Here is a 13,989-nt window from a genome sequence, read left to right on the forward strand (position 1 = left end):
ACGCTCACATTTAAGGAAGTAATTTCGTTCCAACCTGAAAGGATAGAAAAATTGACCGATATACTGACGGACTCGCCACTCAGTGACGACAAGTTACTAAACAGACGACCCGTAGTTTTATATATCAAAGAACACAAGACGACTGTCTAGACGAAAAGAATTAATTATACTAGAATATTGGCCAACACTAAGGTTCAAGATAAAGACAGGAGTGGATGACGGGAAACTTTAACTCTACGAGAAATGTGAGGTGTGTCGTAGTCACGTTATATTCGTCTGTAGTATGTGATTCGGGTATACACGTAAAAACCACATACGACTCTTTTACCACGAAAAATGACCTAATTTTTTTGGTGAGACGGGTGTTCGTCGATGAAACCTCATATAAGGTGAATCTGCTGGTGGAGTATTGGTGTTACTGGTATTCCACCCAACAAATGATCCGGAAAAGTATTAAACTGATAATTGTCGTGTAAGAGAAAGTGGAAATTATTTCGTGGTAGTTTTATGAACGAGGGCGCACGTCACCTGAGAACTGCGCCAATTATTCTACAAATGGAGTTCGGACTTACGGGACGCTCGTTGGCCGGAGGCGTTGGCCGAGTGTAAGGTTTGGGTCTTATTTAATGTTCGTGTCCCACCTAATTAATACCAAAGAGTTGGTTATACCGACGGTGAGGTTGCGTTGTTCGCATTAATTGGTCTTACTTGTTCCTACCCATCCCTTGTCAATTATCCCCAAGGTTCGAGTTGGTTTTGAACGTGCCTTATACTGGGTTTCGTCACCTATGCGAGGGTCTTTTTACACTATTTTTTTGTACGTCCTGGTCCTACAGTACTGTGTTTGGTCCACGTGTCTCGCCGCTCGAATATCTCACCTCTTTCGAAGACTATTGGCATTCACCCGAAGAAACAAAGTCCACGGACCGACGACGTGGACTGTTGTGTGTGTCGTACATCACTTTAGGTAGACGGATACTTGGATGTTGAGTAGAATAGAGTCCTCGAGGCCCGACTTCGTAGGATAGCGTCCTGAGCCATAGTCTAGCTGACATTTGTTAGGCTGGAACTGTTGTGTCCCCATACTATATGCTAACTGGGACCCTATTCCCTTCTTCGCTCTGCTCCCGAATTAACTCATCTTACAGGGACTGTGCCTCCAATTTTATCCTCAAAACGACCTTATTCAAAGTCTCTCTTATGTATGTAAAGTCTGAGGTTACAGAGGGAGATTTGTAATAATGTATATTGTTAGTAACCGTAATAAATAAATTATGATGCATATGTGATATAATATGATGTATGATCTATGATTTGACATTAAAACCGTAAAGGAATTACGGTGCAGAAATGAGGGTCTAGACAATAATAATGAGTGTTTCAACGTACTATATAACTAGTCAGAGGCTGGTGGAAATTATTTTAGGTAGGGCTATTGTAATGGTGAATAAACCACACGAGGAACATTTTGAGAAATGGCCCCTTAAATGATGACTTCTGGTGATGTTAGAGGTATGAGAAGACTGATCAATACCTCCATAATCTTCAGTGTGGTTAGCTATGAATCTTCCAAAACTTCCAAATACCTTGTCCTGGACATAGTTTCTACAGTAAACTGTGCAACAGTACAATAGGCCCACACAAACTGCAGAACACCGGTTCTTTGGGAACACTCAAATGATTTAATTCCCATTTAAAATCAGGAGACTAAATACGAACATTATATGCAGACACAGACGTGGTTCAGAAACACAGAAATATTAGAAAACAGACCATTAAGGCAAAAAATCTAGTTTGATGGATGCTGTCAAAACTCATATACAATAAAATAGTGTGTGTGTGTTTATTTAGCACGGGCATATAGTATCTGTCCCCGGCTGTTTGAAGAGCAAGCATGGGAAACAAAAGACAGTGTTTACCTCTTTGCATCCAGCTAGTCACACACACAGTTACAATCACACTCCCTGTAATTGACATAATTAATAGATAGTTTATCTTCTCACCATCATTTGCTGTGGCCCACTGATGTTAACGATCGTAACTGAAAGGCTGCCTTTCAAACGTAAACATTCAGCCACGTGACTCGCAAACTCTCACGAGAGTTTTACACAAGACGGATCCTTTCTAGCCATAACCCTGCACCGGGCGCTTACATTGGCGCCCGGTGATCATCAGATTTGACGACGCTGATTGGCTGAAATTATGTTTCGGAGCCATAGCTTACAGAAAGCAACAGTCAGCTGCTAGTGGCTGCTGCTGCACTGGTTGAGGGCTCCTCTCTTAGCGCCCAGACGAGAGAGGGTAATGATACACGGGCAAGGCCAGGCAGGAAACATGTGACTTATCAGTAACTTTCGACATCGTAACACAATTTTAAACGAGATTTTATTGTAGATTATACATTTTACTGATACCAACTATATAATATTTACCTTGTTCATTAAAAATAAAAAATATATATATTTTTTAAAATATGTTTTAATTTTTAATTGTTAATGTGGGAAAAGGTGGGGCGGCGCCCCTAGCGCCCCTATGGGCCGGCCGCCACTGCTTGGTTGGTTATTGGCTAATGGTTACACAAGCCAAAAGAATCATTATGACTTCATAAAGTGGCCAAAATCTGATCAGCTCATTTTCAGACAGGTTTTTATATAAATGGATCACGACAAAAAGAGAGCAAATCTTTTTTCCTGAAACTTTCAGAATCTCTTTACACAGAAGGGACACATGTTTATGTATAAAAGACATGAAAAAGTGGATTTTGCATAATAGGTGACCTTTAAATCATGCCCATAACTTTGTTTAGAAATACTTTGAAATGAAAGTAAACTGTGAGACTGCACGAACAGCAACAAAATGAATGCATCTTTATATGGCTTGACCTTGTGTTGAAATGGATCAAGGCTATCTAGATCCATTAGCTATATGATGGTGGTAAGCCATACTAAAGGGGAGATCCATTAGAATGATGACAAATCAAACACAGTGAGTCATTGTGTAGCATGACAACATCAAGCTTCTTGGAAACTCAGTCAATCAAGCTGATGTCATTCTGCTTCGACCGCACTGATCTAAGGACCAAAGTGATGCTCTGACCTTCAAATGTTGACCATTGTGATATCAAAGTATCGCTGTGACTAACAGTAAAACACACCATGCATACACACCAACACTCCAACTCTCTGGACACAAAGCAAAGCTACATTCTGTATATGGATGTATGTGTTGATCAGTGGTTTGATAAAATACTCAAATGACTACAAACAGAAAGCTTATACCACAACCTGTGCAGGTGTGTCAAGTGACATAACAGTGAAGAAGATGCATGACTCACATGCATCTGGGGGGTTCCTATCAATGTACTGGCTGAAGTCGAGGACAAACTGGGTGTTGTTGAGTGACAACTTCAGCTCTTTGCAGTATCCCCTGAAGGAACAGTATTGATCAGTTCCAATATAACTCCCTTGTTCAGTACAGTGACAGTTCAATAGTGTTAGGGTCACTCACCTCGGAGCAAGGTAGGTGTATCCATACTCATCAAAACTCTCCTGCAGTATGGTTTCCAAAGCTTTTGAAAACACAAAGCATTTGGTTTAGGAAAAAAGAGATTATAGATTATCCAAACTAGGTGCTTAAAGGTGTGGTCAGTATTTATAAGACGATGTTAATCAGGAAACACTTCACAAGTAGATGGATCAAACACATACTGTACATACACACATATAATATTAGACATTTTTTATGTGAATGATTAAGGTAGAGAGTATGGATGAGGATGAAAGAGGGGGCATGAGACAATTACTGAGTGAGAAATACTTGCCTTCTTGCCCTGTAGTGACCCCAGAACAAGTGGAGTTGAGGAGGGGAGAAAGTAGGAAAGACAAACGGTGATTAAAATGCATTCATCCTCTGATCGAGCCATACCTTGGAAAATGTGCTGAACATTGTAAATAGTTTACACAGTAGGTAAAACTAAATATATCATGCCATGAAACAATATCACATCTAATTGAAAAACTTGAAATAGATTGAGGAACGCAGAACAGTAAAGGAGCAGGAGGATGGCATGAAAGGGACAGCACATAAATATATACAATATTAATACATAATAGACCTACTACTCTATGCTTTGACTGCCCTTGCTCTGGATTTCATTTAAAATACTATCTGGTAGTTCTTATCTCATAAATAACATGACAGGCATGGACGGCCTTCATTCACTGGTCTCTTAAAATGATGACATTTTTGACATTTCCTTTAAAATATACTGAGTCCTGTGGTGCAGTCTGCAGAAAAAATGACTGAGCGTTGAGTTTCCTCGAGGTCGTGAAAATCTGGTGCAGGATGAAACAACGTCCTTCGCATAAAAGATAACAGGCAGATTCATTGTCCCTCTGTCTCTATAGACTGGGCAGGGTGTCTCTATGTCCAATTGCTTTCCACGCCACACATCTTTCTTTTCTTTTTTTTTCTCTTTATTTCTCTGTTACCATCTCTTCAACGCCAGTATTAGGTCATCTATTGTATGCATGTAGCAGTTCTGCCATATGGACAGAAAAACTGTTCAACACACACTTGACTAGGGACCCTCCGTAATGTAGTAAAAGGACAAGTGGCTGCAGGAACCACCTACTGCAGGAAAGTGCTAAGATGGATCGAGGCATTGGTGGTCTGGCTCCGGTGTGAAACTCTATACGGCTGTACGGAGAACTTTAGAGTCCCGAACTCCCTTATCGGAGTAGTCTGTGGCAGCAAGGCATGGTGTGTTACTTTCTTTAACAGGCCTGTAAACATTCTGACAGTCTTTATAGCATGGTGACAGACTCGTTATTGCAGAGAGGGAGTGATACAGAGGCCGAAACACTCAGTCAAAATCTCATCTGTTGGAATAACTGCACCATTAGCCATTTATGCTTTGTGGTGTCACATCAAAGATATGAAAAAATCCACTAAAGCCAGATGGTTTTGTGCTGATTCCGATGATTTTCTTCCATTTATATCCCTTGATCAAAGTGTTTAGCCATGCCTCTACAAAGTAATGAATAAGCATTCATACCTCAGAGTCCATCCATCTATATGTAATCATGCAAATACTGTTTATAGAAGACACATATGAAGTGGAAATGCATCACATGGAAAGAGAAAGACATGGATGACACAGAATAGCGAGTACTTGCCCCAAGTGGAAGCTGTGAGATTCCAATGTGAAAGGACAGAAGAGAAAAACATGCATTAGAATCAAAATGCCAAGAGCATCACCCAGAGTGTATAGTATGTGTGTATATGAAAGAGTTTTGTCCTTGTGATTATAGCCATGTTCTGAGCTGTTAGGAGAAGCAGCCAAAGTGTTTCATACAGCAAGACAGCCTTGAGAGCAAACGCAGCAAAAAAAAGTAAGCTGAAAAGAAATAAAGCGGTGAAGGGAGAGGGATAAAGGAGAGTAGGAGAACAAAGGGAGGACAACTTTACAGATTAGACAGAGAGACAAAGGAGAACAATCTGAGTAAATCACGTTTGCTTCAGGTTGCCTGTTAGCTTGAGACACGGATCTGGTAAAGTACAGATGGACTTTATAAGAGGATGGTGGAGATGAAATTGGCCATCGAGACAGTGCGAAAATGTGGAGTGCAGAATAAGAAAATAAAGGAAAGCTGGTAGGAGAGGTGATAATGAGAAGGGAGAGGAGGCAAGGGAAGTGTATTCTTCTCCAAACCCTGAAGGAGGGCCAGAGAAGGGGAGTAAATAAGAAGAGAAGAGAAAAATTGACAAGATCAAAAGATCTTGTGCTTTGGCTGGGTGTGGGAGAAAGAAGGCATGTGGATGAGTATGTGTGGGAGTGCGGGGCGACTGACCAGTGGGTTACACTACAAAAGAAAAGCACCGTGGGGATCCGCTGATCTGAGCAGCAAATACAAAGGAGTGGTTGTGGTTCCAGCTAGGAGCAAGAGGAGATACTGAAGAGGAGAACCCGAGGAAAGTATGCATGGGAGCTGGTTGTGAGAAACCAGCTAAATTCAATCTGATTGACTTGTTTGAACACTTTTGAATCATGAGAGTGTATGCTATACTTACACATAGCTTTGTTTGTATCATCCCCCAGATTTGCTTGAATGAAGTGTTCACTGTATTTAGGCAGAGCAAGAGCCAGGCTGCAGAAAAAAAGATAATCACAGTCACATTGATGATAGGTTGCAAGCTTAGTCGTCATTAAAGCAATTGGAAACGGAAACTAAAGCAAGCAATGTTTTCTAAATTGCTCTGTGAAGTAGTTTTACATACTGAGTATTTGCATGAGATACAAGAGGATGTATTGAAACACAGAAAAAACAAAAGCTGATTAAGGTTTCCATGTTTCTCAGGAAGGCTTTGCTGCATGTTCAATAATAATAATCCCTTAAATGTGTTTCCCATCAACCAAGCCAAGCCTGCTATTAGAAACATGAGAGTGAGCCCTGTTGGCCTAAGTAGTGTCCTCCAGCATCTGGAGTGCTCTTAGGAGTTAGTGGCAGTGAGTTGTCCTAAGTGAAAGAGACAGATTAATAAACCATGAAGGCTGAATGCAAAATTGCTGAGCTGGTTTACCTGTAATCTGTTCCATTGACCGGTGCAAACGTGTATGTCCGGACTCCTCGATCTATGTACCTCTGGCAAAGGTAATACACACAGGAACTGGCATTTATAACTGCTATGTACTGTTAAGGTAAGTATCATTCAATGTGTTATTGTTTAAAATGTAAAAGGAAAAAAAGGGGCTATCCTTAAATATAGTTTAAAGTTATATTACGTTTTTCTTTCAATAATACAAATGACAAATAAAAACATTTATTTTTTAAATCTAGGTAGAATGTAAAAGACAGTTTTCAGCTCAATGAAAGCTGACACATAATCGGCAGTTCCTACACGTCTTATCTCTTAAAGGTGACCTATCATGCAAAATGCACTTTTGTACGTCTTTTATACATGAATATGTGTCCCCGGTGTTCAAGGGAACCCACCAAGTGTCAGAAAACACAACCCTCTTTATTTTCCTCCATACCCACATCTCTAAAAAAGGGGCTGCAACGGATCTGATACAGACTGATCCAGATTTGAACACTTTTATGTCGTCACAGAAGTTGCGCTACGGCTATTGGGCCAACTCCACCAATCAGGAGGAGACAGCCACGGACATTGCCGTTCGAAAGCGCTGGAGACGCTGTAGTACATATTTCAGGCCACCAGATGGTGCTGTTCTCACTGAATCCGAGTGTGAAAGGCAGTTTTAAATTGAGCGAAATGAGGAATGGCTAAAATGCATGATCTGTTTGGTATTTTGAAAAATGAAAAGTATAAATATGCCTTATATAGGTATGGTCCTACACTATATTATTCAAATATAGCATGATAGGTCCAGTATACTATACTATATGTACTGCTAAAAACAATTGCCAGGAATTTTTGCAGGAAAACAACTTTGATTATGTAGGAGCATGAAATACAAGTGGAACATATTGGGTTTGCATCTTTTAGAATTTTTTTATATAATCTGTGATGAAATATGATAATACATATTGAAACTAACTGCTGCTTCAATATGAATTACTTAAATAGTTCGTTTTGCAACAGTATATTTACGTTACAAAAAAGAAACCTTTTCCTTTGTACAATGATAGACACTTAGCACTCCTAATATATTGGTATTTCAGTTTGCCTACATAGTCAGTGAACATCTCTGCAGAGTATTCAGTTGCAAGGCACAGTCATGGCAAGCGACATCTACAAAAGTATCCAAACTAATTTAAAGTTCTCCCAAATGTTAAGCTTATTTGAGTATTTTTTCTTACCTCATCTTGAGTTTTTACCAGAGTGTTAATGGTACTTTCACCTGTCTCACCATCGATCATCATTTTTCTGATCTAGTTGGAGAGATGAAGAAACAGACAGTGTAAATGGACTGTGTTTCAAACGTCACTGGATCTGATTCAGTGAGTCTCCGCTGATTTAAAAACATTCTGTCTCATAACCGCAGGCTAATAAATTAGGAACACTGAGTAAATCACATGCAGGGGCTTGTCATGATAGCTTTATGAGGAGACATGAGACATCTGGCACCCGAATACCTGCCTGGATGTATATCCTCCTCTGAATATTTGCCTGAGTGTGTGTGTGTGTGTGTGTGTGTGTGTGTGTGTGTGTGTGTGTGTGTGTGTGTGTGTGTGTGTGTGTGTGTGTGTGTGTGTGTGTTTGTCAGGGGGATTTCAATATATCAGAACACTCCACCTCCACTTTGATGTCATTCTCCAGCTCAGCATCTAGGAAGTCCAGAGTAACAGGTTCCTGGAATTTAGGATTCTGAGAAAAAGGATGATATTTCAGTCTGAAGACTCCAATAATACTGCTCGCACGCACGCATGCACACACGCACGCACACACACACGCACACACGCACGCACAAACCTAATGACAGAATAAGAGGATTGATGTGAACAAAGCAGAAGAAACCTTTAGCCTTATCCTGCATTGCTTGAAACAAAGTTTATCATGTAATAACCCCCTTTCATATCACTCTATCGAAAGCCTGCTGAGTTGATAGAGTAAAATGTTATAAAGTTCAGACGACCGTATTACGATTGTTATTCAGAAATGGGTTATTGCTATGGCAATCAGCCATTGAGAGGAAAATACCCTGCATCTTAGAACTGGCATTGCATTGAATTACATCAAGTGTACTACAATTATTTTAGCCATACTGCTCTTTTATTTTCAATTCAAGAGTAATGCCAATCATATTCCTTAACATATGACTCCAATGAAATCCGTGGTATAAAAAACAAAGGGCGCCATATGGCAGTATTTTGACAACATATCTGTGGCACCAGACACAGCTGAATCAGATTTGATACAAAGTGACACTGGACCCTATTAATGTCTTGTCTTAAAAACCCAATACGACTGAGTGGCTTTATGGTGGTATAAAATGGTAGCAATAATCTAGTGCTTCTCTATAAAACAGCACTACATGGAATCTGATACGTGCCTCTCCTCCAAAGCGTTTGTTCACTCAAAAAAGAAAAAAAGTCTTTATTTTATGTTGACATGTGCAAGGATGCATTTCAACTTTGAAAGAAGTCAAAAATAATTAAGAGTAGACACTGAAGGTTAAAATAAAAAAGCATGCAATAAACAATAAAGCAAAAATACTCAATTAAATAAAAAACATGTGTTCATTTTCTTACATTTGATGCAGGATTAAATGAAATGAAGCAGCAAAGAAAAATGATGAAGAGGAAGCATCTCAGCATGAAAATGAGAAAAGTAAGAATAAAAGATCAAGAGGTACAACACTGAATGAAACATCAAACATACACAACAACGAAAAAACAGGAGAGCATATGAAGAGAGGAAACATGGGAACACTGGTGGTGGGAACAGCAAAGGAAAGAGATCAAATGCAAAAAAAGAAGTCAGAAAAGAAGAGCACAAGAGAGAATACTGTATGTCAGCAGATGATTTGTAAAGGTGAGCTTGGATGTCAGATTAAAATAATGCTTCTGCAACTGGGGTGATTTGTGCAATGAATATGAACTATGTACAAACATAATTAAAGAAAGGGAACAGGTCAAGGGAAATGTTGACAGGGCTGAAGGTCAGCATTACTATTCACCTGATGTCCCATTGAGATCCCATCCCATGATTGATTCAATGAGACAGTGTGTGATTGACAGGCCCTACACACATACACACTGTACTAACGGTTGATGGGGGGGATAATAAGCATGCCGTCTAGCTTGAATACACAATGTCAGTGATATGTGCAACAAACAAAGACCATATGTATAAAGTGGACGTAGCCACCATAACGTCTAGAACTGGCTTTTGGAATGGTGTTTTCTAAGCCTCGAGGGTGGCATTTTTGCCGTGGCCATCTTGTTTTTTTGGAAACAGAAGTGACACAAGAGGTTGGGGCGAAGGACAACCAAACTGTATCCAAGAAATTGGAAAAAATAAAAAATGTGTACCATTAACTTTCATGAAGTGTGAAAGGGTAAATGTTCTAACAAATTGTGGTATCAACCTGTCAATCTCAAGGGGCCATGCCTTAAAAAATACTTTGCTTTATTGTGAAACTAACTCTAAATCGGACAATACTTTACAAATAAACATGCTGTATTTATAAAGACATACAACTAGCTAATGGGATTATAAACTCATATTCATTATAATGAGTTAACCTAAACTTCTATGCAATCTGTTTTATTTTTGCAGCCAGTTCACTCGCCCCCTGCAGGACACTAGAAAATATTCAAGTTTAAGGCACATTCATATCAGCTTCACTCTAATGATTCCAAGGTTATCGCTTGACTAACAAGCTTGATCTCAATACAACCTTGTTCTCTTCCCACTGTACTTTCTTTAGTTCCCACATATGCAAGCTGCACTTCTAAAACCAAAGTGTAACAACAAATGTTTAAATGGAAAATTGATAGGAAAGCAGAAGAAGCCAACAACATCTCAAGGACTATATGACTGCTGCTATATCTACTACAGTAGAGAACACTGCTACCTGAAGGAGCTACCTCTGCTATCTTCACTACTTCTACTTTATCTCACCTCGTGAAAAGTGACAGCATATTTATTAGCGACCCTGAGCTTCCTGTTTCGAATCCTTTTCTAGGAAAGTTATGAAAAGATGCACAATGATACATTTTGGTTTTCAAAAATGTCTCTGTGTGGGGGCTTGGGGTTCCAAAGTTCCTCAGAAAGACAACTTTTCAATTACATACAAACACTTCCAGCTGCGATTCAGTCACCATTTTTAAGGAGTATTGACACACACACACACACACACACACACACACACACACACACACACACACACACGCACACACACACACACACAGAAGAGGAGGGAAATCTCCTTTGTTCAAAGAAGGGGGAGAGAGATAGGTCATCATGGCCCCACAAACTGAACTCCCATGCAGCACATGGCCGCTGTGCAGCCTGTCAGAACCCGCTTGCCCCGGGCTGAAGGTAGTGGGTTTCAACCTCTTGTGGGGTCGTGGCTAATTATCACCAGGTTGCATCGTAATACCTGCCATTGGCTACACAAAATCCTGCTTCCTTTAAGTCAGACAAAACAAATTTTATATGATACCACACGCAGTTTTGCTGGATTTGCTGGATCTTTCACTTTGAGCCTAATTATAAACATAGTTTAAGTTGTTGCGAAATCAAACATACTTGAATTGGCTAAAAGTAAGCTTGTACAATAGAAGCTGCCATAAGACAATATGTTCCTCTTTTCCTTCATATAAACAGTAATCTACATACAAAACGCAAACACCATTAGCATGATATATTCCTATGGATAAAACATTTAATTTTATTATGGGATGTACTACTTTCACTTTCAAACACATTATCTCTACTTTATGCCCCGCAGCTTCTTTTCATCCTTCATTTTTAAACATTTATGCCAGTTCCCTGCCAAGTCTACATATCTATTTTATCACACATGGTAATGAGTGACCTTCTAGCAAGAACTGATGATATCAAGTCATACTCTAACTGGAGAATTTGTTCTTTTTATGAAAATAATAAGGAGATGGCATATGAAACAGTCTGAAAGAACCAGCTCAGTCTGCTAGAAAGCATATTTCTTATTGAGCAGAAGCAGTGATTTTGTAATCATTAGGAATATTCAGAATATAATACTTTGTGTCAAGAGATAAAGAAATGTGTTGGGCCAGATGCCATACCTTTGGCTGGAGATTGGGGTGCAGCAGAACATATCCATTAGGATCAATGGCAAAGTAGTATCCATTTGGACCAATCTGAAGGAAAAAAAGAACATAGGAGTGGGGAATTAAAAATGTGTAGAGAAAGCCACATGATGCCTGTAGATAAAAGTTGTGAAAACAGCTGATAATAAGTGTTAAACATGTGTAAAATAGCTTTAGTGGTCATAAAGTACAAGATTATACCTTGCAACAATGGGTCTGTAATGAACAGCAAAAGGTTTTATTCTAGTAAGACTTTATATAGACTTTAGAAAAGAACAACACATCTAATGACATCACCTCACTCACACCAGAGAGAATTGTCACAAGACTTTTGGTTGGAAACATATTTTTGTCAGCGTGCGTGTGTGCACATGGATGTTACACTCACTGTGAAGCGTGGTGTGAGGTTCTTGATGTCACCCAGAGACACGTCAATCCCCATCACACCGAGGATCAACTGATTCTGGTGCTGATGATAACAAAATAAAACATTTATTCATCAAACCCTGCCACTGTTGTCTCCACTCATCATGTGTTCAAGTATATGTTTACTGCACCTCGACATTCCTGTCATCTTTGGTCTTTGTTTTATTGAAGACAGGTAGAGTTCCAGTGATGACCAGTCCCAGCTCCTGATGGAGAGTCAAGCAAATGCTTTTATCAACTCAGGAATATTATCACAGCAGGAGCATTATTTCTGTACAGTTAAATGAATTATAGCACACAAAGTGTATCATACCAGAGCATCAAGGTATACATTAGTCCACTGGACCTGTTTGGCCTGCTTGTCTGCCAGAACCATTGGTCTACCCAGCACGTCCAGATACTCCTACAATATACAATCACATTTTCCAAATTACTGCTTTAATGATTTTCACATTCTTAATTCATGTGTAACATTATATATATATATCATGCTCCAACCTGTGTGTTTATTCTGATGGCTCCAATCGAAGGAATTTCATAAAAGTAACCTAAATAAATGTAAGACACATTAACCAAAGGTTAAAGTCACAATGTCAGGGGAGGTTAGATTCAAGAAAAATATGTTATTTATGAGATGATTGATAAGATAATTTACTGTGTCACATTTACAACCATTTACCCCCTTCTAAAACTCACATTAGTTTATTATCACTGCCCCACCCTTCTTGTATGTTTAGTATCTTTTCATACCACCCTTGTACCAGGTTAAAATCACAGTAATGACTACCAAGTTCTAGTCTAGTTTTGAGTGAAACTTGATTTAATACCAGGATGTATGTTATGAACTGTACTGTACCTTTGTTGGAACAGGCCATCCACTGAATGGGTCCTTTATCATAGTTGTGTTGTCCTACTGAGAAGGTGAAGATCCTCACCTGGAGCACAAGATTCAATTCAACAATATATAACATGATGTAACCTTTCACATGAGAAACAGTTCTTTTTCAATTTGGTAGGTACATTCCAGCAATGTCTATTATTATTTATTATTCAGTTTAGGTAAGAAAACGTTGTCTTTTCTGTAATAATGTTATGAAGAACTATGGTCACAAACAATTCATTTGAATGTCATTTATTATTTACATACATTTAGTTGGATAAATTAATATAGAAGACTATTTTTGAAGAAATAATCTTAACATGCAGTGGTGTATATTTCAACTACAACTACATTTACAAAAAAACATGAATGAGATACATTTTTAATCTAAGATGTATATGCTGTTACTGTATGACAGTGATGTTGAAGTGTGTGTTCAACCTGCTGATACATGCCCATCTGTGGGTGTCCATGTGTATGAGGGTGTGTGTGTGCGAGTAGTTCTTTGTTTCACAAAATATGCAAAACCGTCATTTGCCTTCTGCATACACTTTTAGTTTGGGAGGATATGCACAAGGAAGTTTGGACCTAAAGGGAAATCCAACAAGCTGAGCCAGATAAACACTACCACAGGCACACTTCCACATAGATAAAAGCTAAATATTCACACTGCAGTATCAAACGCCCCAGTCTGTGTGTGTATGTGTGTGTGTGTGTGTGTGTGTGTGTGTGTGTGTGTGTGTGTGTGTGTGTGTGTGTTTCTCCGTGCTTCATCAACTTACCTTTTTGTCAGCATTGTACTTCTCCAGTATTGCCGAAGCTCTTTCCTCTCCTCCGTCAGTAAACAGCATAATGATCTTGTTGCAGTTTGCTCTGCTCACATTCGTCTAGTCAAACGAAAAATATTGCAACAGTTCTTTG

General features: G+C 39.2%; 1 protein-coding gene across 1 annotated transcript in view; it reads right to left on the bottom strand.

The window, feature by feature from the left end:
* LOC104952157 (voltage-dependent calcium channel subunit alpha-2/delta-1) overlaps positions 1-13,989 on the bottom strand; it is a 39,450-nt gene that overhangs the window by 12,479 nt on the left and 12,982 nt on the right. The window contains exons 7-19 of the mRNA XM_010778917.1: positions 13,851-13,955; positions 13,045-13,123; positions 12,687-12,736; positions 12,502-12,591; positions 12,320-12,394; positions 12,151-12,231; positions 11,739-11,813; positions 8,260-8,331; positions 7,824-7,895; positions 6,583-6,644; positions 6,029-6,149; positions 3,508-3,548; positions 3,335-3,426 (exon numbers count right to left, since the gene is read on the bottom strand). Coding sequence (XP_010777219.1) covers positions 3,335-3,426; positions 3,508-3,548; positions 6,029-6,149; positions 6,583-6,644; positions 7,824-7,895; positions 8,260-8,331; positions 11,739-11,813; positions 12,151-12,231; positions 12,320-12,394; positions 12,502-12,591; positions 12,687-12,736; positions 13,045-13,123; positions 13,851-13,955 — 1,015 coding nt within the window. The remainder of the gene's footprint in view (positions 1-3,334; positions 3,427-3,507; positions 3,549-6,028; positions 6,150-6,582; positions 6,645-7,823; positions 7,896-8,259; positions 8,332-11,738; positions 11,814-12,150; positions 12,232-12,319; positions 12,395-12,501; positions 12,592-12,686; positions 12,737-13,044; positions 13,124-13,850; positions 13,956-13,989) is intronic.

The sequence above is a fragment of the Notothenia coriiceps genome, unplaced genomic scaffold (assembly GCF_000735185.1).
Source record: "Notothenia coriiceps isolate Sejong01 unplaced genomic scaffold, NC01 NC01_scaffold00019652, whole genome shotgun sequence".
In the NCBI taxonomy this organism is placed as follows: domain Eukaryota; kingdom Metazoa; phylum Chordata; class Actinopteri; order Perciformes; family Nototheniidae; genus Notothenia; species Notothenia coriiceps.